Source organism: Castor canadensis, chromosome 9 (assembly GCF_047511655.1).
Source record: "Castor canadensis chromosome 9, mCasCan1.hap1v2, whole genome shotgun sequence".
NCBI lineage: Eukaryota > Metazoa > Chordata > Mammalia > Rodentia > Castoridae > Castor > Castor canadensis.
This window is the reverse complement of record NC_133394.1, coordinates 31117662-31142243: the sequence shown is the minus strand read 5'-3', so window position 1 is coordinate 31142243 and position 24582 is coordinate 31117662. Positions and strand designations below refer to the sequence as shown.

Below are 24582 nucleotides of genomic sequence, written 5' to 3'. Positions count from 1 at the left end.
TTAATGAAAAATATTTACTTTTCTTATTTAAAAATATTTTTGGTTACTTAACTGTACGAAGGAAATCATAGTTGGGATCGGGTGTGGTAAAGAAGAGAGCACTGTGGAAAGAATAAGTGCCCTTGTCTAGCCTGCCACCACTGGACCTCAGCAGAGCTATGGGGAGAGTAAGCAGTGCTGTTCTTTTAGTCAACCAGGAGTACTGTGAGAGAGGTGTTACTTCCTGGAACTTTCTGGTGAAGCACTGCAGAGAGGGGCTACCTATTCAGCCTGTGGCTACTGGACCTTCTGAGCAGTGCTGTTAGACCCATACACGCTCTTTTGTGCCCTCCGTGTTTGCACTATGGCATTCAAACTTCTTAGTTAGTCTGCCTATTAGCTTCTCTTTTACTAAGTTTCTATAAACCTTACAACTCTCCTGGGTGTCTTCTTCCATCTCTAGGCTGCCTACCTCACTGTCCTAGCCCATTGAGTTGTGGATGCTACACCTTGATATGAATTTGCTGTCTGGGTAGATTGCCTGGTTTGGTCATAGAGGGCAAATGAGGTTCTAAAGAATGTCTAATAACAAGCTCATAGAAGCACCACCAGAGCATTCTTCAAAGCCTATGTATTTTCCCCCTTTTCCTCCGTGACTCTCTTCTTCCTGAGATGTCTTTTTTGGAATGGGTACGTGTGGCAGAATGAGGTTAAAATAACATTGCGCAAACTATGAGAGTTTCTGTAAGAATGCAGGGAGAACTGAAGTTAATGAGAAAGAATCACTGATCATTACCTAGTTGCTTAGTAGGAAGAGATCAGATTTCCAAAACATTGCAATATTAGTTCTCTTACCACTTTATACATCCTGCTTGTCATCTCTTGTTTTGGATTACAGCAGTGTCTTTCTCTAATACATCCAAGGACAGCAATATTCTTGTATCTTTGCATCTTTACACCTTAGCACGATTATGGAATTTACAGTATGCACCTAGTAAATATTCTTAAAGTGAATAAATAAGTAAAACATCCAGATAGCTATTGAATAGGGAAAAAAGTATTATAGACAATCCTTGAGACACACTTGTATGGAGAGTATTTTATAGATTTGCACAATTAGGTCACAGTAAATGATGCATAGAATTAAGTGGCAAATTGTGTTTTACAGAGCATAAATATGTTAAAATTTGCATTAGGGATAAATGAAAGCACTGTAGCTTTTTAGCTGGCAAGATGTGGACATGGTAGGATTTGTGGGAGCCTTTAAGAATCTGCATATGATTGTTGACTGAAAAACAGCCTGAGACAAGTAGAGGTGGATTCTGACATAGACTTTCTAAGCTCTTTACAGAAGCCAGGTTCCTTTTTTTATGGATTGAGTGACTCAGGTTTAATGAGGTAGACTGGGTCTTTTCTAATGCCTTCGTTTGGCTTTGTAAACACAGATGAATGAATGTTGAGGTTGTCTGACATCTAACAACAAGGGGCTTTCAGTCACCCGATTTGTTGCTGGTTTTCTCCTTCTCCTGGTCCCCATTTCTTGTCACCAATCCCCTGCCCATTTCTCTCAGCACTATGGGTCACGTAGGGTTTAGGAGCAGCGGTGCCTTTGCTTTGTGGGTGCCGGTGCTGCTGTGCAGCTGTGCAGCAGACGTGCAGAGCGCGCTCGCGAAACCAAGGCTTCTGCAGGAGAGGCCAGCGCGCTCTACCAGCCCTTCTATCGTGGCTATTGCTATACTCTGATTTACAGAGGAAATAGATCAAGGTCAAGTTAACCTGCACCGTAAAGCTGTCGGGAATTTGGCGCGGTGAATAACGCTCCAGGGCTCGGACGGCCTGTTTCAGCACCAGGAGCTCTGAGGGAACACAAGGGGCAACCCCCGCTCGCCGCGAAAGCGCTCGGCTCGTCCACATGCTCCGAGGGCGGCCCGGAAAGGAAGCACCAACCCTGTTTCACAGTCGGACCCCAGGAAACAGGCCCGCTCAGGCTTCCGGGGCGGGGAGAGATGGGCGGAGCGAGGGCCGGAAGTCGCCGTTTGGGCGCCTTGTCCCTAATGTTGGTTCTGGGAGGAGCTCCTGAGCTTTTGGCCGGTGAACAGACATTTGTGTGGGAGGATTAATCTTTAATCACTGTCCTTTCCACGTTACCAGAGGGCTAGAACATTGGGGAAATGTGACACTGGTGAACCGGTGGGCGGACAGCTCCCCCGCCACCTACTGGGTTCCTGAGACTTCTGCTCTAACATAGAAGTGGCGCATCCGCCTGCTTTTGTTCCACGCCAGGCGAAACTGCCTGGTCTTTATACCCCGCTCAGCCCCGCCCACCTCATTATGTATGACCGTGCTCCCCGCACGCTCCGATTGGCTGAAGGCTGCGGCACCGCGGAGCGTGTGGGTCCCGGGTCCTACCAGGTACCTTTACAGAAGCAGCGGGTTGCAGGTAGGATGGAGGAAAAAGCACCTCGCCTGCATCCTGCTCAGCTTCTGTGTGTCTGAGTTAGACAAAAAGCGAAGCATACCACTTCATAAATACAACAAAACATGAAGTCAGCAGGGAAAACACTACACCTAGGGCTTTGATTTCCCGGCTCTGCTGACTTTATGAAATCCCACTCCCCTCTACTTCTGACCTGTGCCGTTTCTTTCCTCGATGAGAAAAACATGTATTTACTGATACAACTTATATTTCTATTTTGCAATATTTAAACACAGTTCCATCTTTTTTTTTCAGACAGGTAACTTATCTGACCATCCCTATTTTCAAAGATACTTCCTGAGAACCCGCATGTCTACGTTCTGTAAAGAAAAGTTAAATTCTTGAGAGGAGCATAATTTAAATAGTTATTTGTTCTCATTTGCTTGCAGTTAGTGACTCAGGCCAAACTTTCGTATTTCCAATTTGCTTTCTCCTTTTTCTATTCTGATTATTTTCTGGAACTTAATACCATCAAGATTATTGTTTTTTCCCTTGGTAACTTGCATTTCCCCTATTACTATACTGAGTCTATAAATCTAAATAAATGCTAGGCTCAGTTATTCTGTTGACATCACCAATCAGGTTAGGATTGGTTTAGGTTTCTTTGGCTGTAATAAAGTGTTTTAATTTTGAATTTTACCTCTTTCATCGTCTGACCTCAGTATTTTGGGAGCTTATTATGCTTGTCTTTATTTTTTTTAAAACATTTTTATTAGCATATATTAATTGTACAGGGAGGATGCATTGTGACATTTCTGTATATGCTTACAGTATATCTTGGTTAGGTTCGCCACTACCATCTCTCTCTCCTTCATCCCCTGCCCCATGCAAATGATTACAACAGGTTTCATTGTTCTGTTTAAGCATATAAAGTACATTGAGCATATTCTTCCTCCTTTATCTCCTCCATTCACCCTCCCACCTTCCCACAAGTACTCACTCCCCTCATAAGACCTGTTTTACAGCCCTGTCCTTCACCTTAAGTCCATATTCATTGCTGAGAGGGTTTTCAGGATGGTATCTCAGCCGTGAATATACTGCACTTTACTCAGATTAACCCCTGTTATTATTCTCCTTTATCCTTTCCTCCCTACATCAACTTTCAGTGTATGCCTGTCTTTATTTTAATGCAGCATTTACACAGTTAGTCTTCACTAACTTACTGGCCCCCAATGACCACCTAAAATGCTTACACCTATGATAATTTGTGATTCTTACTTTATTTTGATACAACTGACCACTTTGTAGAAATGCTTCTTCCCATTATATCTATAACACATCAATTTCTGATTCTTTTTCCTATACTTATTTTGAAAAAGTACCAGACATACATGGTAAATGGTGAGTCAGGGAATCATTTTTTCCATCACCTACCAATCCTTCATAGTATTTAAAGGTTATTATTTATTTATTTTTGCCAGGTGCCAGTGGCTCATGCCAGGAATCCTAGCTACTTGGGAGGCTCAGATTGGGAGGATTTCGCTTCCAGGCCAACCCAGGCAAATAGTTTGTGAGACTCTCATCTCCAAAATAACCAGAGAAAAATAGGGATGGAGATGTGATTTGAGTGGTAAAGTGCTTTACAAGCGTATGGCCGTGAGTTCAAACACCAGCTCCATAAAAAATTAAAATAAAAATGATTTTTTACTTTTCTGAATGCCTTTTATTTGTTTATATTTATTTAGCTTTTTTGTGGTAACAGAGTTTGAACTCAGGGCCTCACATTAGTGAGGCAACAGCTTTACCATTTGAATCAGGCCTCCAGTCCATTTTGCTTTAGTTATTATTCAGATCTTTTGTTTTTTGCCCAGGCCTGCCTCTGACAGCTGATCCTCATACCTCCTGCATTGCTGGGATTGCAGTTGTGCATGACCACATCCAACTCTTTTGAGAAGGAGTCTTGCTAAGTGTGCCCTGCATCCTCCCCACTCACCCCTCAAACAATGATCTTCCTGCTCTCCATCTCCTGAGTAGTTGGGATTACAAGGTGTGTGCCACCACGCCCAGCTTCTAAATACCTTTTTAATGTTACATGCTTTTCATTTTCTGCTTGTGGATTTTCTTATTGTACTTCCTCCTTCTTATCTATAGTGTTAACTACTATTTATATTCTGATTTTGATCACTCCTGATCAAAAATCTTTTGAGACACAGCAAGGGGATTGGACTTTGAGCACATGATAAAAGCGAGAGCACACAAGGGAGGGCTGAGGATAGGTAAGACACCTAAAAAATTAGCTAGCATTTGTTGCCCTTAACGCAGAGAAATTAAAGCAGATACCTTAAAAGTAACTGAGGCCAATAGGAAAAGGGGACCAGGAACTAGAGAAAAGGTTAGATCAAAAAGAATTAACCTAGAAGGTAACACACATGCACAGGAAATTAATGTGAGTCAACTCCCTGTATAGCTATCCTTATCTTAACTAGCAAAAACACTTGTTTCTTCCTATTATTGCTTATACTCTCTCTTCAACAAAATTAGAGATAAGGGCAAAATAGTTTCTGCTGGGTATTGAGGGGGTGGGGGAAGAGGGAGGGGGTGGGGGAGAAATGACCCAAGCCTTGTATGCACATAGGAATAATAAAACAATAAAAAAAATCTTTTGAGATATAAGTGACTTGTATCCCTGAGATAAGCTTTCTCCTGATCTGAAGGCCTTCAGCATTGCCAGTTATGTTTTTGGACATTTCTACCTAGGTGATTTAAGCTTTACAACTATTTTAGTTCCTTCTCTTCTTGGCCACTCCTGTTGATCCTTAAGGCCCAATGACTGTCTTCACAGTCTTTCTGAAATTGGTTCCATCTCTCACTTAACTGCCCCTGAATTAGTTCAAGTCCTCATTTCTTTCTGATAAAAACATATTCCTTTTAATTATGTAAGTGCTCCAGGCATTATTGTGCTACAGAGTAGTTCATTACTTTTCAAGTGTATGGACAAAATAAAGAGGATCCCACCTTAGTTGTATATAAGTTATCAGTATTGGTTCTGTATTAGCAATCTAAGCTGGTGACATCATCACATAAATATTTCCTTTCCTAGACTTCTTCTTTGATGGGGAAGCTTTATTTGTCACCAAAGCATTAGGGGTACATGGTCCTGTACATGTGCCTAGGTGATTTTTGTCAACAATGATGGCTCTATCATATTGGCCGATCAGAACACAGGGAGGCCCCATCAGGAAATGCGCTTTATCTTTATTTGTCTAAATAATTACTCTGTCATTGCTGTTCCTGAAGATGAGTACCATTTAAAGACCTATTTATTTCTTATATGTGAAGAATGCCCTTTGTTTCATGTCTGTCACTGTGGCAACATAACTTGTTCTTTCATCACATACTGCTCACCTTTCTCAGCATGGACTGACTTATTGTTCCATGCCAGTTTGATTTACTTTTTGCTGTTGGCAACTCAAACTCAATTTATCCCAAACTGAACTCATTTCTTTCCTCTCAGAACCTTTCCTCTCCTGTATTCTTAATTTCTCCCTTCTGCCAGTTTGATTTATCATTTGTAGTTCACATGTCAATTTAACCAAAGATATAGTTTAGAATATCAGTTATTAAATCTGTAGTTATTGTTTACTATGTAGAACACTATGGTAAGGTGACCAAACTTCCTGGCTTGTCTGGGCCTATCCTAGTTTAACACTAAAAGTTTCATATCCTGGGAAAACTCAGACAGTTGGTCACCTTAACCCTAAACATTATGTACACACCTACAAAAAAAAAAAAAAAACAACCCAGAAAAGCTCCTTCCCTGGTGGAACTTATCATTGTAATCATTTAAATTTTCTTCTGGTTTTACTTGTGCTCAAAATTTCATATATATTTTCATTTTATGAACAGATGGTTCTGTGTAATTTTGGAAAACTTCAATGGAGATTTTATGAAATGCTGGCTTTCTAGGTTTTCTTTATTGCCCATTTCTTTCATATATATATTTAAAAATTACAATCTGTAATATATATTTTAGTATCAATGATACATTGAATATGTGGGGCTATTTTGTCCATGTTTTTTTCCAACTCTTAATTAATTTTAATACTTTGCAGTTAATTTTATATTTGGGTAGATTTAGGCCATGTTTTGATGACAACTGCCTCAGAACTAGCCTTGGCTTAGCTTTCTTACCTCATAATACCTTAGTGTATGTATGAACTTAAACCTAACAAATATCTTCTCCCTCCCTTCCTCCCTCCTTCCTTTCTTCTTTCCTTATAGACAGCCAACTTGACATACAAGGATTTTTTCTTTTCAATGTGTGTGTGGCAGGGATTGAACTGACAGCCTTATACATGCTACGTATTGGCTGTTCCACTGAGCTACACCCCTAGCCCTAGATTAATGCCCAGAGTTTCAAGATCATCCATTGAATTTTTCCTAATTACCTCAATGGATGAGGACTTCCTTTTTTGAGTTTCTGGACATTTGTCTTCCATTATGGCACCTGGAATGTTTATGCTTATTTAAAATTATTTTGATCCTTTTTTAACTATTCAAGAGATTGTTTTATTTTTAAAGGATAAAGTCTGTATTTTGTTCATCTCTTTTATGTTGCAATACCTAACATAAGTAAATAGTTCTTGTTTTAATTAGTGTTTTAATTACATATGGGCCTTAAAAGAATGTTTTAAGTAGCGTATCTTTTATGTTATTTGAGATTAGCAAGATTTTTACTATACTAATTATCACACAAAATCTTAGACTAACAATCTTCATTTAGTGTTCAAGTTATGTGTCCTCATTTTCATTCATTGCCTGTTGAACATAGCTGCTTGATTCTTTCTCATCTTTTAATAGCCATATTATTTAAACTATACTGATTTTCACAGTGCAGTTCTTGAATTTAAAAACAGTCTGTCACTAGACTCTCCAAATTTGTTTAGTCTGTGATTTCTTGTTCCAGTGAAGTTTGTACCTTGGATTTGTAAACGTTTTGTTTAGAGTCAAGCAATCAAGAAATATTTACTGTGCCAACGTAAGGAAACATCAATTACTTGCTGTCTGCCTACTTTAGCTTCTCTCCATTTATATATGCTATTTTCTACAAATAATATATGCTGTTTCAAATTATAAATCAGTGAATGATTTCATCAGAGGATGAAATTTTTTTATCAACTAAATATTATTTTTATCCTACACAAATATGATTACTTTGTTTTTATTTCATTTAGATATTTTTTTCTGTTGCTCATTAAGTCCAGTTCTATAGGTTCTGTTTTTTTTTTTTTTTTTTTTTTGCTAGGCAGACGGTCTACAACTTGAGCCACTCTGCCAGCCTTTTTTTTTTTTATGTGTGTGTGTGTGTTGGGTATTTTTGAGATAGGATCTCAAGAACTATTTGCCCAGGCTGGGTTTGAACCATGATCTTCCTAATCTCTGCCTCCTGAGTAACTAGGACTACAGGCATGAGTCACTGGGGCCTGCCCCACTTCTGTAGGTTCTTATATTCAATATGAAGTAATAAAAATTCTGATCTTAGACATTTAAAAATGACTGTGGCTAGTCATTAGTTCTGGAAATGTATTCTCAATTTTGAGTATATTGAATAATTACATATATTTCAAGTGTCTTTTTCTCTACACTCTTTGGAAACCTATTTTATCTGCCAGTGGTATGATTTTATTTTTATAGGTGGCTATGCACCATTTCTTTCTTTGGCTGCCAGAGAAAGTAGTTTTACTGTTGCTGCCAACACTGCAAAAGCTGGTCCAGGTCCAGGACACTATAATATTTCAAAAGCAAAGGTACATTTATAAAGTTAATGATTGTTGCACATTAATAAAAATCATATGTTCTTCCTCTAATAATATGAAATGTTATCTGTCATATTTTAGTTTTCCCTCATATCATCGTTCTCCTTTTAATCTGTATTTTATAATTCAAACAATAGAAAACAAATGCATTTGATATTGATTGCATGATTGGGTGTTCTTCATTGTTCTATATGTTCTCTAAGAGATAAGACATGGTTACATGGTGCATTATCCATGAGAATGAATGAATGGGACTCTTGTATAAATTATGGCTCCTGAAAGTTGTACAAGATAGTAGAGGAGGGATGGTACTAGAGTGAAGGAGTTGGTTTTTGTCCCATACTCTAAAGCTATAGCAGTAGCCATTGTCTCATCTCTCTCCTGTTTCTGAATAATTTCAAGAGTCTATGGCTAGAATATCTCTAATGGCCCCTGTTCATGTTCAGAAATAGTGCATATAACTCCAGTGTCTTCATAATCATGAATAGCATCTTTTACCTTTTTGGAATTTTATTTGGATAAACTGTCTGGTAGTTAGTTGATAATTTTCCAATTCTGGAGAATTCAGATATTTGAAATAAAAATGTTTAAAACTAATGCAATCATGAAATCAAGGTTTTCTAATAAGCTTACACGAACTTTCCTGAAGATGTCTAGTATGTTATTTATGAAAGTAATCCTAAGCTAGCTTGGAAGGTTTTGCTTTTTCACTGCAGTCTGTAAGACAGCATTCTAAGAAGTAATTTCAGAAGTATACATTTTCCAATGGCTTGCAAGACATAGTTTTTTTACTTTGAGCTACAGCATTGGGAGTTCCTGCTTTTGATTTTTGTCTTCAAATTTCATTTTTTTATATTCTCTCAGTGCTCTAAGCACAATAAATTTTAGTTTATAGTCAAAGTTAAAACTGAAAACTACAACTAGGGGTGTGACTCAAATGATAGAGTGCCTGCTTAGCAAGTGTGAGGCCCTGAATTCAAACCTTAGAACTTCAGAAAACAAGCAAACAAACATCCTGAAACATAATCATTACCTTCTCATTATTCTCTTTTACTGGAATTGTGTTTTTTTAGTTGAGGGTCTGAATTTTCTCGGATTGGGTTTTAACTATTTGTTAGTAATATTTATTATTTATGAAATATGAATAAAATATAAAGTACTTCTTTTAATTATTTCATATTTTTCTGTCCAATTTAGCATAATGTACAAGGAGGCAATAGTCTAAAATACCAAGAGAAACGTTTTAAGAGGATTATTTCAGATAATCCTGGACCTGCAAACTATGATCAGTCTTATCCTGGAGCATTAAATATCATGAATAGAAAAATAATAGAAGCTAACAAGCATCTTCAATCAGTATGTTGCTTTTTTTGTTGTTCTTTTGTTGGCACTGGGCTTTGAACTCAGGACCTTAGGCTTGCTAGGCAAGTGCTCTACCACTTGAGCTGTGCCCTCATTCCAGTCTCTTGCTATTTTAAATTTTACTTCTAATGACATTTCTTTTAAGTAAAGTCAAATAGAAAAGCTTTAATATTTTATTCAATGTCATGTACATTTAAATAGCCTTACTATAAAGTTTAATATATTGTTAGAATCCACATTGTAGTTAGTTGTAATTAAATGAATACTCAATGATGTTTAAAAACTTTAGTTTTTAACTGCATTAGCTTCTGACTTCATTCTTTACCTTTTTAGTTTGTGGTGCTGGGGATTGGACACAGGTCCTTGTGTGTGCTAAGCAAATGCTCTACCACTCAGCTACATTCCCAGGGTTCCCTTTTTGTTCTTGATAAATGTATAATCGCTTCCCATGTCTACAGTGAATAGGAAGCAAGAAAGATTTAAAGAACAACTTGTTTACCTATATATAGAGTATTTACCTATTATGTTTAGAGACTCTTTTCAAAATACTGTTAATAATACACAAAATTTAAAATATGATTCCTGAGGTATGGGTGTAGATTAATATTAGTACACTTGCCAGGTATGTGTGAGGCCCTGGATTTGATCTCTAGCACCAGAAAAAAATCAAACCAAATCAAACAAACGAACAAAAAAACCCCCCAAAAACCAAAGAAACCCATGATTTCTAAAACAAAACCTCTAAACATTTAGATGGGAGAGACATACAGGTAGCTTCTAATTCAAGACAAAATGTGAGAGGTGATAAATTGAGGTGTTGGCCTACCCCTTTGAAATAAATAATATTTTTAGTGGGTTTGATCATATTTTGTTTAGAGTTGTTTCTTTCTTTTGCCATAACTTCTTCATGTTTATGTTTTTCTATTCCCATTTTGCCTTATGTCATAGACATTTTCTTCCTACATTGTCTGTGTAATTAGCATATTTATATAAGCAAAGGTAATGTGGAGACAAGTTAGAAGTTGTAGGAATGAAGACATGAAACGTTACTGAAAAATGTAGTTGTTTTTGTAGGCAGTTACTATGATAGCATTTTTAATATGGCTAGAGGACTGCCTGTTTTTTTTTTTTTGAATCAGTAATATTTACTTTACTAAGCAAGATAAATAGCTGAGCAAAATAAGCGTGAATTCTTGCTTTTTTTTTGATGGCTTTAATTGTATCTATTCTTAGTTTATAAGTTAAGTCTTGAATTCATGCCTTTAAGTTAGTTTTACATAGCAAGCATTTCATTTGTTTTATCAAATTCATTAATTAAATATTTAATAGTTGCTTTTTTATAAATTTTAATATTTCATTCCTTATTCTCTTTTCTTTTGCCTTTGAATAAATGACATAAAATGTTTTTCTTACAAACATTTTATGCTTGAAGAAAGCTTTAAGAGCACCTACAGTTACCAGAAGTGTCGATGTTCCTTCAATTCCTTCTTGTGGACAGGCACATGGTTACCACATTAATGATGATGACAGCATCATAAAACGCTCCCCACCTGCTATTGATAACACACTAGGTCCAGCATACTACAGACCTCAATTTGTGAGTATAATGCATTTTACAATGATAGTTGGAAGATTGTTTATGATTATATATGTTTAATTCATGCAGTACTAACTGCAGTAACAAATAAACCTCTAAATTTCAGTGACTTCACTCAGAAGAATTTCTTTTCCTCACTCATAAGGGCACTTGCATCTAGCTGCAAGAACAGAAAGAAGGATTATGGAGAAAAGTTTTTGTAGGCCAGGCCTAGGGGCTAAAGGTCAGTCATACAGCCATTCTTAACTATGGACGAGGCTGGGGAATAGAGTCTGATTTCATGTTTAGGAAGAAGAAACAGGGTAAATTATTAGCAGCCACAATATGTAATCATATGAAATACACATTCTGAATTAGAAAGGGAACATAAGCATTTATTTATAAAAAATTTGAATCTGAAAATATAAGTATCAATTATTTCACAAATGATGTAAAAAAAAAAAACTTCTCTCTGTTTGAGATAAATACAGTACAGCAGATCCATCTCATTGAGACCTTATATTTCAACCCTAGCCAGAGTTGAATGGAGATTTCATTCAGCCAGTTAAAATATATGAGTTATCAATAAATAAAAATAATGACTATAGATAGTATTGAACCACAGATGATACATAGGAATTTTCAGGTGTTCAGGGTTCTTGGGTCCACTCTGAGAATGAAAGCACATGTGGACTCCAGCAGCAGGGGTCAGAAGGATTTTATTAGTAGAGAAGATAAGAGAAAGGCTGCATGGAGGCATGCAGGGGGACCTGGAAACCGGTGGTCCCATGGGTCAGGTTGGAAATTGGGTTTTTATAGCCTTTTTTATTGCCTGAGGGCAGAGATGTCTCTCAGGTGCAAACAGAAGTTTCCTGGGAAGGAGAAGTGTCTCCGTGGCCAATTATCACCTTTTGGGGACCTCCTGCAGTCCGTCCTCAGTATGTCTGGTTCTAAAACTAGAGTTTTGGACCTAGGGCCCAAACTCCTGGAATTTCACATGCCAGGTTCAGTCACTTGTTCCTATAAGCCAAATAAAGAGGCATGGTAAAGGTCAGAGAAAGGAGATTTACTACACAGGTTTGGGACATGTCATGGGAAGAGGCAGAGTGAGTACTCAGCCAGTCTTCAGGGTAAAGACATGAACTATTGGTTTGCATAGACAGAGAACTGGAAGCAGGGGACAAAGGTATACGTAGTGAAACAGTCCCAAACACAGATATGTTCTGGTTGACCATTATCTCAGTCCAAGGGTTCTGAGAAGGGTTTCAGAGAAGATATTGTCACTGTCAACGCTTGAGGGGAGCAGTCTGGTTCCCATGAAATGCTTACTCCTGTTCCAGGCTGCAGCCTCATCATTATAGGTAATTATCCTCATTTGGAGGGTGGTCTGTCCTGCAAGGCTTCAGTGTTTGTTTAGGGGAACTTTCAGTTCCTTTGTCCTAAAGGTGTTATCAATCATTCCTGTCATTCTTTGATTTCAAGGTGACTGTAAGAGAGAATGTCTCAGAGTAAAGGACAATAGGTACAAAATGGAGGTAGAGATGCAAGCTTTTCTCTGTTTAGTTGATTCATGGGCCTAAGTAAGGAGTCAGTACTGAAAAGCAATTTAAGCACCTCTTACAGTTTTACTTAGTTACAAGACAGAAGTACATAGTGCTTTGAAACTATTGTATTTTTATACTGTTTTGAGATCTGGAGGAAGCAATCCCAGTGAGGAAAATGGCAGAAATTAAGCATAGATTTTTAAGGAAAGCTCGATGAGACACTTTAGGTAAAGAATAGGAATTCTTAGGATTTGCTTGACCTTCATTCTCAGTATACTTTAATTATTTGTTTGCACTTGTCTTCGTCTTTAGCTTAGTCTCAAACACCTTGTGTGTAATTGGTATAATGGGGAGTTTTAGGATTTTTAGATCCTTTTCTCTTAAATTAGTTTTATGTTATTTATCAAACACATAAATAATGCAACAATTTCTCTAAGGGGCCTTACTTCACTTGGTGGAGAATGGCATTTCAAAGAAAGATCTATATTATTGGGTTCATGCATTGTTACGGGGTATAATTGCTTCTAGGTCATGTCAGTTCATAGGGTTAAAACTCTGTACTTACTTCTTGTGTGTCTATTAATAGCTTTGCTTTTAAGCATACCTCCAGTTTTAGTCTTAACACCACAGATTTATTCTAATCTTTCCCTTTCTATATTTGTACTCCCTTCTTCACAGAAAGAAACCTGGCTCCCTTTATTCTCAAAATAGTTACTCATCCTTATGATGTAGTGAAAGTAGTTTCAAAATTGCTAACCCAGCATCTAATAAAGCAGATTCTAGAATATATAAGCTCTTACCTCTAAGAGGTCTTGAAGGGCTACATAAGCAGGAAGTGAAGGCTAAGCTTGAGTGTTGAAGGTGTGTTCCAGCACATACATGCAGAGAACACCTTGGTAAAGATTAGAGACCTATCGATTTAAGACATTTAAGAAAACCTCTGTCCAATCATTACTTGACCACTCAACTAAACAGACCGAGACTTCAATGGACACACGTGGCAAAGAATACAGAGTTTAGAGAAGGAGTCTGAAAAAATCGCTAAGCAAACAATCACCACATTCTGGGGTGGGCTTGGGGTTCTGATTTTCAGAGTTGTCTGATTATTTTACAAAAAATGTCCAATTTCAACAAATGTTATGAGACTTTCAGAGAATTAAAAAATATGGTCTATACACAATAAAAGAAACTTATTGAAGTGAGATGTTAGAGTTTTTAAACGATGTTTTTAAATCACCTATGTCAAACATGTTCAAAGAACTAAAGGAAGCTATGTCTAAAGAACTAAAGAGAAGTTTAAAGGTAGTATGTCCCCAAATGGAGAGTATCAATAAAGAAGAGGCAGAAATTATCAAAAAATACTAAGTAGAAATTCTGAAAAAGTATAACAATGGGAATGAAAAATTAAAAAAAGAAGGGCAGAAACAAGTATCAGTGATCTAGAAGACAAGTCAGTTGATATTATGCAATCTGATGAACAGAAAGAAAACAAGATGAAAAAATAAGTATAATTTCAGAGACCATAAAACATACCAACACATCCATAATGGAAATCCTAGAAGAAGAGGCGACTGGAAAAGAGGAATAGAGAATATTTGAAGAAATAACATCTGAAAACATTTCCAATTTGTTGAAAAATATTAGTCAACATATTCAAGAAACTCACCAAACTTGAAATAGGATGAATGTTTAATGATGCATACCTACACATTACAGGCAGAGTGTTGAAAACCAAAGACAGAGACTCTTGAGAGTAACAAGAGGAGATGACAGGTACAAGAACAACAAATCCTCAGTAAGATTAATGACGGTCATCAGAGACCATAGAAGTCAGAAGGCTGTGGGATGATAAAATCAAAGTGCTAGAAAAAAGACTGCAAATCAAGAATTCTATAATTGGCAAAAGTATTGTATAAAAAATAATGAAAAACTAAGACATTCCCAGAAAAAGGGAAACTGAAAAATTTATTGCTAACACAACACGTCTGGAAATATGAAAGGGTTTAGGCTGAAATAAAATGTGATTCAATAGTAACTCAAATTCATATAAAGAATTAAAGAAGAACAGTAAGATAAATACATGAGGAAGTATTTAATCTTCGGTATTTAACTTTTTTGACTGTTACAGATTATGGAACAAGCTAGAAGTGATACATTTTGTTCTAGATAGTACATGCAAATAGTTTATAGTATTTTAAGGCCTAATGGACCAATTCATACTATAAAACATTTTTTTTTTGAGGTAGCATCTAGCTATATAGCCCAGGCTGGTCTCAAATTGACAGTCTTCCTGGCTCTGAGAGTTGGAATGCAGAATGCACCAGCACAACTGGCCACACTATAAAACTTTTAAAAAATGAGGTTACTTATGTTAAAATAGAGTAAGCTTTATGTTTCCTGTTTTCACCTTGAGAATTCCCACTTCTTCCTGGCCATGGGAACTGTGTCTCAAGAGTGTCTCACTCTCCTCTCTGCCAGGCCTGGTTTTCAGGCCTGACTATCTTAAGACCTGTTCATAACAAGCTAATAATTAGTCTTCATCAATAGATAAGAGCTATTAGATGTTTGGTTAAGATGTCTAGCAGAACAACAGAGATCAGTTTTGTAAAAATCGCAGTGAACTTGATAGAAATTCTATGTTCTGAAACCAGGATATTCTCTACAAGGTGAAAGACAGGTTATGAGAGGCAATGGAGTTGAACTGCCTGGATTTGTTCCTGACTCTGCCACTTATTGTCAAATTTCTTAATTACTGAAATATCCTGGGGGAAAAACTATAGTCTAATATACTAGAATTAGTATTTATTTTTCACAGAAGTCATAGGTCCTTGGCTTAAACTTAAGTAATTCCCTGGTTATTCTTAAATTGCCTTTTCTATATAAACTATATCTTTGTTTTGAAATAATGTATCATCTGTCATGAGGCCAGAATAATGTTTCCAAGTTTTCCTAGATGCATAAAATTTTTTTCTCATATGAATAAGTTTACTCATGTAAACTTTATTTATTTTGACATATAAACTTTATTTATTTTTCATTTTCTTAAATGTTTTATTTTTTTATTTTTATTTTTTTTAATTGTTTTATTATTCATATGTGCATACAAGGCTTGGGTCATTTCTTCCCCCTGCCCCCACCCCCTCCCTTACCACCCACTCCACCCCCTCCCTCTCCCCCCACCCCTTCAATACCCAGCATAAACTATTTTGCCTTTATCTCTAATTTTGTTGAAGAGATAGTATAAGATATAATAGGAAGGAACAAGGGTTTTTGCTGGTTGAGATAAGGATAGCTATACAGGGAGTTGACTCACATTAATTTCCTGTATGTGTGTGTTGCCTTCTAGGTTAATTCTTTTTGATCTCACCTTTTCTCTAGTTCCTGGTCCCCTTTTCCTATTGGCCTCAGTTGCTTTTAGGGTATCTGCTTTAGCTTCTCTGTGTTAAGGACAACAAATGCTAGCTAATTTTTTAGGTGTCTTACCTATCCTCACCCCTTCCTTGTGTGCTCTCGCTTTTATCATGTGCTCAAAGTTCAATCGCATTGTTGTGTTTGCCCTTGATCTAATGTCCACATATGAGGGAGAACATACGATTTTTGGTCTTTTGGGCCAGGCTAACCTCACTCAGAATGATGTTCTCCAATTCCATCCATTTACCAGCGAATGATAACATTTCATTCTTCTTCATGGCTGCATAAAATTCCATTGTGTATAGATACCACATTTTCTTAATCCATTCGTCAGTGGTGGGGCATCTTGGCTGTTTCCATAACTTGGCTATTGTGAATAGTGCTGCAATAAACATGGGTGTGCAGGTGCCTCTGGAGTAACCTGTATCACAGTCTTTTGGGTATATCCCCAAGAGTGGTATTGATGGATCAAGTGGTAGATCAATGTTTAGTGTTTTAAGTAGCCTCCAAATTTTTTTCCAGAGTGGTTCTACTAGTTTACATTCCCACCAACAGTGTAAGAGGGTTCCTTTTTCCCCCGCATCCTCGCCAACACCTGTTGTTTGTGGTGTTGCTAATGATGGCTATTCTAACAGGGGTGAGGTGGAATCTTAGTGTGGTTTTAATTTGCATTTCCTTTATCGCTAGAGATGGTGAGCATTTTTTCATGTGTTTTTTGGCCATCTGAATTTCTTCTTTTGAGAAAGTTCTGTTTAGTTCACTTGCCCATTTCTTTATTGGTTCATTAGTTTTGGGAGAATTTAGTTTTTTAAAACTTTATTTATTTTTAAATTGATTATTCATAGAAGACAGAAAATAGAAAATTCATTCCAAGGTCCAATTTATTTGATGACCTATTTTAGTAATTATTGAGTTGATTCAACTTGAATATAAATCCAACTTTGAATAAAAACCCTAATCTAATTTAAGAATACATGTTATATGAAAACATAGATTTACGTACAAATTAAAAGCATAGTTCTTAGAGTTAAAAAAAGGATTTGGTGAAGTTTAATTGGAATTAAATTGAGATTTTTTTCATGAAATTCCCATCTTGAATTTATGAAAGATCTTGAGGTCGGGTGGTGGAGGTTAGTAGCTGAAGGTATTATTTTCTTCTGTTACTCCTGGACAGAAACAGATTCTTCACAGGCTGTTGCATAAGTGATACTGTAGTAATGTTAAATCAAATCTTATCCAAATTTCTGATAAGTTCATGTAGCTTTTAACTGCTTTTTGAGATAATACTGTATATGGACTCAGCTACCAGATGTGAATATTCATAGAAAAGTAAGAAAATAATCTAACAGATAGGTAATTATTATGGTTTATTCCTAACTGGTGAATTATATCTCCTGGAAAAACTTAAATGTAGAATTGAGAGTTACAGGAATGTAGTCAACAAATATATTTCAGCTAAATTTAACTTGTAAAGAGAAATTCTCTATATAAATTATTTTGTATAACATTTTAAATGATAAAATTTAGCTTCTCTTTTTTCTTTTTTTAGAAGATCCCAAGTAACTGTTAGGAATATAATTTCTTGGAGGGGGATTTCACAGGAAGATTTGCAATTGGAATTATGATACTGTTATATTTGGTCATGATAACATGCTGGGAACTACCTGTGTATTGCCACATTGAAAAGCAGTCTATGAGTGTTTAAATTGATGCACTTTGAGACTTTTATTTCTTCAGAGATTCCATTTCCATATTTAATTATGAAAGGATGTGGGGCAAAAGTTACATAGCTCCTTCTTCATTCATTTAATTGTCTGTGACAGTGGCAGTTAGCAATTCTTCTTCTAATTTTATTACAACATTCACTTAAAATGATGTAGCTCCATCCATGCTGGGTGTGTTTCAGTTAAGTCATATTTTATTTGCTAATGATTTTTCAAGTTCACAGTGACCTTGAAGCTGTGCACATAAAAGCAAGTGTGATGTAGAAGTAAGAGTACATCAGTTTATTCTGTTTTTTTTCTGTTTTCAAATGGCTTTAAAATTTAATTTCATATTGAACATTTGCCTGAGTTCTGTAGAGGTTTGTAAGTTAAGCAGTTGTTGTTTAAATGAAATAAATTTCACTGTATACACAGGAAAGGACTTTTGCTAATGTTTTGAATTTTGTGTTTGCATGTTATGCTTATGCACATATATGTATGTATACATATGCAATCTGTTCTTTTACTGAATTACTTTTTGAATTGTTTAATAATTGAGCAATAAAAATCTCAGTAATGTAAATTCACCTGAAGAATGCTTCTTGGACACAATTCTACTCAAGGTTCTGAGTTGCTCTGTTAAAATAATTAATATAAAAGCTTAATATGGGGTTGGGCTGTAGCTTAGTGTCAGATCACTTGCCTAATATGTACAAGGCACTGGGTTCAATCTCCAGCACTGAAAAAGAAAAAGTCTGGCATGGATTCTTTTTTAAAGTCTAACAATGTTATATAAAAGATAACTTATAAATGTGCTCCTTTAAAATATTGATTTTTTGACAAATCTATAGACTATGGTAATTATGTTAGATATGTTCCAAATGCAGTATCTGAAATATCTGATATATTCATCATGGTAATATTGTTGAACTACATAGAAGAACAAGTTTGCAAAATTATGAAATTCTGCTTTATTTATAAGTAAAAGCAAAGTACAACACAAAAGGGAAGTTTTTGTTCTTTCTACCATCAGAATTGCCTAAAGTCCATGGCTCTATTAGGAAATTCCTTTTGAAAGATGGTCAAGAACAACTCTTTGGCAAAAGAAAGGATCATGTGGTGAGGCACTGTTTCCTAAAGCTCTGTTCGACACAGCAGGCTTTGGAGTTACACTGACCCTAGAGAATAAGCTACTTTTCAGCTACTTTGTTGGATGCGCTGGTTTGTTCCAGTCCTCCTGTATTGCTATCTGCTTCTCTCCTGGACACATCAGGCTCTGCTGCTTTTACAACATTTGTCTTTGAACCCCCAAACCCAAAGGCTTTGGATCTCTCACTGTCTTATTTCCTTTTTGTTATCCTTAGAGCCCCAAAGCATGAATGCAGGTGCACTTGCAAGCATGCACACACACACCCTCCCTCCTACTCTAACACACACACACACACCCTCCCCTCCTACTCTAACACACACACACACACACCCTCCCCTCCTACTCTAACACACACACACCCACACACCCTCCCCTCCTACTCTAACACACACACACACACCCTCCCCTCCTACTCTAACACACACAGACATACACACACACACACACACCCTCCCCTCCTACTCACACACACACACACCCTCCCCTCCTACTCTAACACACACACACACACCCTCCCCTCCTACTCTAACACACACAGACATACACACACACACACACACCCTCCCCTCCTACTCACACACACACACACACACACAAAGACACACACACACACATTATAAGTTGCACAGCTTGGTGGGTCAGCTCTTTCTTTTTAATTCTTAGCCTTGTTCCTTCAAGGGTCTGATAAGGGGCTGGGCTTTGGAATTGTGTATCAATTAGAATTGCTACATGTAATGATAAAAATAATATCTTACTTTGATGTAGGACTTTATAGGACTGAATCACACATCACTCATGGTGTTAAAGCTGAATGTCTAATAATGAAGAGGGGCAAATAACACTCTGCTCTTTGTGTTACAATTAATTAAAAGGGATGTTCAGATCAATAATCCAAGCACATTGCAACATTGTATGATGCTGAAAGTATTTTTAGAAGATAGAAGGATTAATCCTTTTTATTTGCCTAACACAAGTGTTTCCAGGCTTCATTGGATTGCAGGTCCTAAAGGGAATAATAACCATAAGCAATAATGTTAAAAGCTGAAATACCAGTGATTCTTGTCTTCACCTATCAAGGTAGGACCTCAAGCCTTCTGCAGAATTCCCTTCCCAGTTACTTCTAGAGGTCCACAGGGGCTGTCTCAACCATGCTCTGGACCAGTTCTGCTTCTGCTGAGTACAGCTGCTGCTTCTCCAGGCACTTCAGTCTCTTGCCAGATGGCGCTCTCTGCTGGGCATTTCCAGCAGTGTTCTCTATCACTACTGAAACTGTAGGATGAGCTGGGGTGAAGGGAGGGGATGATGCTCTCCTTTCTGTTTGTTATGCTTTTTGAGAAGGGTATAAAAGTACCAGTGTAAAAATCAGTGCTTTTAATGAAACAGTTCTCTTAGATTTTTCATCATAACTTCTTTGCTTTCCACAAAAAACAGGCATAAATCCAGTAGGAATTGCCAGTATTAGCAGGCAGATTCATTCAACAGAAAATAGTATTTAGCATGGCCACTCTTTTGACACTAAGATTTTCTTAGGGTAGCCATGATTAGCTGCTTCCCATAGGGTTAGTTTTCACATTTACCTTCTTATAGGTTTGTTCTTCTAGTTCCCAAACAGCCCCAGACCTGTCCAAATCCTACCTGGACAGAACTAGTGACTCCGTCTCTCTACCCTCAGCTCTAACATCCAGCCGTTCCAACTTCTTTTAGGATTTTGTTGTAGCACCCCAAAGCTTTTTGGAGTGGCACTTCTCTAACTAGAAATTGCTGCCTGTTCATTACTGAAGAATCCATCCTTGTCTCTAGTTTCTGTCCTTGTGGGGATGTAAATAGGGTTTAGTTATAGCTCTTTTCACATGTAGTAGGTTTCATTATTGGTTTTAGTCTGCTGTGCTGTACCTTCTAGAGATTTCTTAAAGTGTCTCTGGCATATGAATGATACCTTCTAGTTTCCAGCACTGATCATTTGTATCTCTTTCATACATCTCCTCTGGAATTTTTGGGTGAGGTGGAAGCAGGTATGGGATTGAACTGAAATTTGAAATAACATTGCTATTTATTGCATATTCATTTGTAATGATAACTGAGAGAAGTTGTTTGCATGTCTCTTAAATAGGAATAGCTATCAGGAACTCCTGACACATGGTTTATATAGTTAGCTATACATTTATGCTATGGGGAGTTTATCAATGTATATTAATTATTTTAACAGTTCAAGCTTGTTTTAAAAATATGGTTTTGTTAATAAAGTTTTTCAAAGAATTGAAAAGAAGTAAGGTAGAGTATATATCCTATCATTAGTTAAAATAATTTGTTTTAAAAATTCTTAAATGATTGGTTAATTAAAAATATATCAGGTCAAAAGAAGAGAATTCCTACAAAAGTAGTTACTATCCTTATTACTTTTCTTACTACTTTGTATTTACTTTTAGTTTATCATGAAATCAAGTGTTTTAACTTCTTATGGTTCATGCTTAAGTTTAATACTTATTGCAGTGAATACAAAGGAAAAATTATGGTTAATTTCTCCTTTCACAAATAATTTCTCTGGTATTAAAAAGACTTATCCTCTCCTCAAGTATTAGCAATAAAATTAACTGGGGATAGTGTTTAATTTATTTTTAGCTTATTTGCTACTCTTTGAAGAATTTATATGAGTGTTTTTAAATGCCATGTAATTAGAAGTTGTCTAATGCCTGTTGATGGTTTTTCCATTTTCTCAATCTGTTTAAGGTAATTTTTAATAGACTTTTCTATTAGCATTCCATGAACAATACAATACACTCTGCTCCTTTTTTAGAGATGAGAAACTAATTTTGATTGCCCTAAATGTTTTAGATTACTGAGAGTGCCACCAAGAGCAAAGCTGTTCATATTGGCTGAGGATATACTAATGTTAGAGGTGCTTGTTGAGAATCCTGGCCAATGTGGAAGTAAGATGTTCCCAGCAGGGATAATGTAGAATGGATTCTGTTAAAGAACACTAGCATTTACCAGTGGAAGCCCTTTGACTGAGGCTGTCCTTATTTTAAGTTACACTTGAGACATTGTTTCATAACTTATTTAACTTATTTATTTTACATTCACTTTTTTTAAGGATGCTTCCAGTGCAACTTTGAAATACAAAGGTATACATTTTGCCAACTCTTCTGGAAGACGAGAGCTACTTACACAACCGAGTCCTGGTCCCGGACAGTATGATATAGTGCAGTAAGTAACACTAACAACAGAAAGTATACCTTTAAGGTAGTTCTTGACTATACCGTGTTCTACTAATTCAGACTAGGCTATCCTCATAAGAAAGGAAAATTAATATGAATAACTCTAAGAAGTATTCTATCTTGGAGTAATCTATATGATGTGTTGTATTGTTCTTATAAGCTAGTTCCTGTGTCATGTACTTTATATGTATTATCTCAATCTTCGAACAAGTCTTTGTGTAGTTACTGTTATATCTATAGTATCAGTGAAAAATCCAAGGATCAGAGAGGGTAAAAGATATATTTGGGATCATGTGGCTATTTAAATGTCAGAGATTGGCTTCAAGGGTGGCCCGTTTGATTACAAAGACCATGTATACAAGTACTAAAATATGCTGTGCTTAATTAAAAAGTAGACAAAAAATCAGAGGAAATATAAAAGAAACTGTCTTATTCCTTAATTTATCCTTGGCTTTTGTCTCCATGCTTCTGACTATGTAATAGTTTTAAAAGGCGTTTTCAGTCAGCATGAGTCACAGCTACATGAGACTGGAGGTAATAGTTACAGAGTCTACTACTAAATCCATTTCTGACAAAACAACTTTTTCTGTATGTTCTTCTTCCTCACACAGTAAAGCCTTAGACATGGCTCCATGGAAGGCAAAATTAACAAATACTAGTTGTCCTCAGAATCTGCTACTTCTTGACTTGATTAATTTTTAGAAGATAATTTCAGCTTATCTGCCTGCTTCTTCTCTCTCATAGCATGAATTTTCTCCCAAGAAGTCCCATATGATTATATACTCAATGCATTTGCTAGGTGCATTAAAATAGAATGTATATTAATGCCTGAGACTCTTGCCTGGACTTCTTGATAAAGTTCATTCATTGAACAAATACTGCTTGAATTCTTATTAGGTGTCAGTACTGAACTTAGTAACTGAGAATAAAAAAAGAAATAAAACATGGATCTTGTTTTTGGAAATTTATACTCTAGTCCATTTACTTTTTGACTCTCCTGAGCTGAAAGGTACACTTTTGTGTTTTTATTCTTTAAATACTTATGCTAGAAGCTTAACCTGAATATTTAGTTTAATATAGACTATATATATATCATTATAATTTTTTATACAAGGTAAGATATATAGACTTTTCTAACTCTGATCATCCCCTTTGACATAGGTTTTTGTTGTTTAGTATTTTGATCCTGTCATTTTTTCCCTCCCAGTTGGGGTGGTTTATTGCTTCTCCCTCCATCTCTTTGAGGTTTATAAAACATAAAACAACTAGAACCCTATCTAATTAGTGTTAACTCTGATTTTTCTTGGTAGTTTTTCATACCAATCCTTTTTATTTCCCAACTTTGTCACACTTCCATTCTCCCCCTATTTTTTTAAATGCATGCCTTTCTTTGATTTTTTTTATTCCCATATTTATCTCTCTTTTTCCATTTGTATTTCTCACTTTTTCTTGCAGAAATGAATTCTTCTAGATTGCATTCCTGACTGCTTCACTTATTTTACCACTTTTATAATTTGTTTGCCCTTTGGTTTGACTGCCTTTTGTTGGTTTAGATTTGTCTTGGTTCTTTCTGTCAGTTTGCATTTTCTTGTGTGTGTGTGTGTGTGTGTGTGTATTTCAAACTTTTTGTTTTATTGGCTGTATCAGAATTATTCTGAGAGGTTTGATAGAGTACACAAGTGGAGCTACTCAGCCACTCTATTTTTTTTATTATTATTCATATGTGCAGACAAGGCTTGGGTCATTTCTCCCCCCTGCCCTCACCCCCTCTCTTACCACCCACTCCACCCCCTCCCTCTCCCCCCTACCCCCTCAATACCCAGCAGAAACTATTTTGCCCTTATTTCTAATTTTGTTGTAGAGAGAGTATAAACCATAATAGGAAGGAACAAGGGTTTTTGCTGGTTGAGATAAGGATAGCTATACAGGGAGTTGACTCACATTAATTTCCTGTGCGTGTGTGTTACCTTCTAGGTTAATTCTTTTTGATCTAACCTTTTTTCTAGTTCCTGGTCCCCTTTTCCTATTGGCCTCAGTTGCTTTTAAGGTATCTGCTTTAGTTTCTCTGCGTTAAGGGCAACAAATGCTAGCTAATTTTTTAGGTGTCTTACCTATCCTTACCCCTCCCTTGTGTGCTAAAGCTTTTATCATGTGCTCAAAGTCCAATCCCCTTGTTGTGTTTGCCCTTGATCTAATGTCCACATATGAGGGAGAACATACGACTTTTGGTCTTTTGGGCCAGGCTAACCTCACTCAGAATGATGTTCTCCAATTCCATCAGCCACTCTATTTTTAAAATTTTATTTTTATTATTGTTGTACTGGGAGTACATTGTGATATTTGCAAAAGTTTGTACAGTATATCTTAGTAGAATTTGCACCTTAATCATTCTCCTTTATCCCTCCACCCC

At 36.4% G+C, this 24582-nt stretch overlaps 1 protein-coding gene across 1 annotated transcript in view; it reads left to right on the top strand.

The window, feature by feature from the left end:
* The first annotated feature begins 2310 nt into the window (after window positions 1-2310).
* Stpg2 (sperm tail PG-rich repeat containing 2) overlaps window positions 2311-24582 on the top strand; it is a 574528-nt gene continuing 552256 nt past the window's right edge. Inside the window, exons 1-4 of the mRNA XM_074041065.1 lie at window positions 2311-2419; window positions 8090-8202; window positions 11006-11170; window positions 22049-22161. Of these exons, the coding sequence (XP_073897166.1) occupies window positions 2311-2419; window positions 8090-8202; window positions 11006-11170; window positions 22049-22161 (500 nt within the window). The remainder of the gene's footprint in view (window positions 2420-8089; window positions 8203-11005; window positions 11171-22048; window positions 22162-24582) is intronic.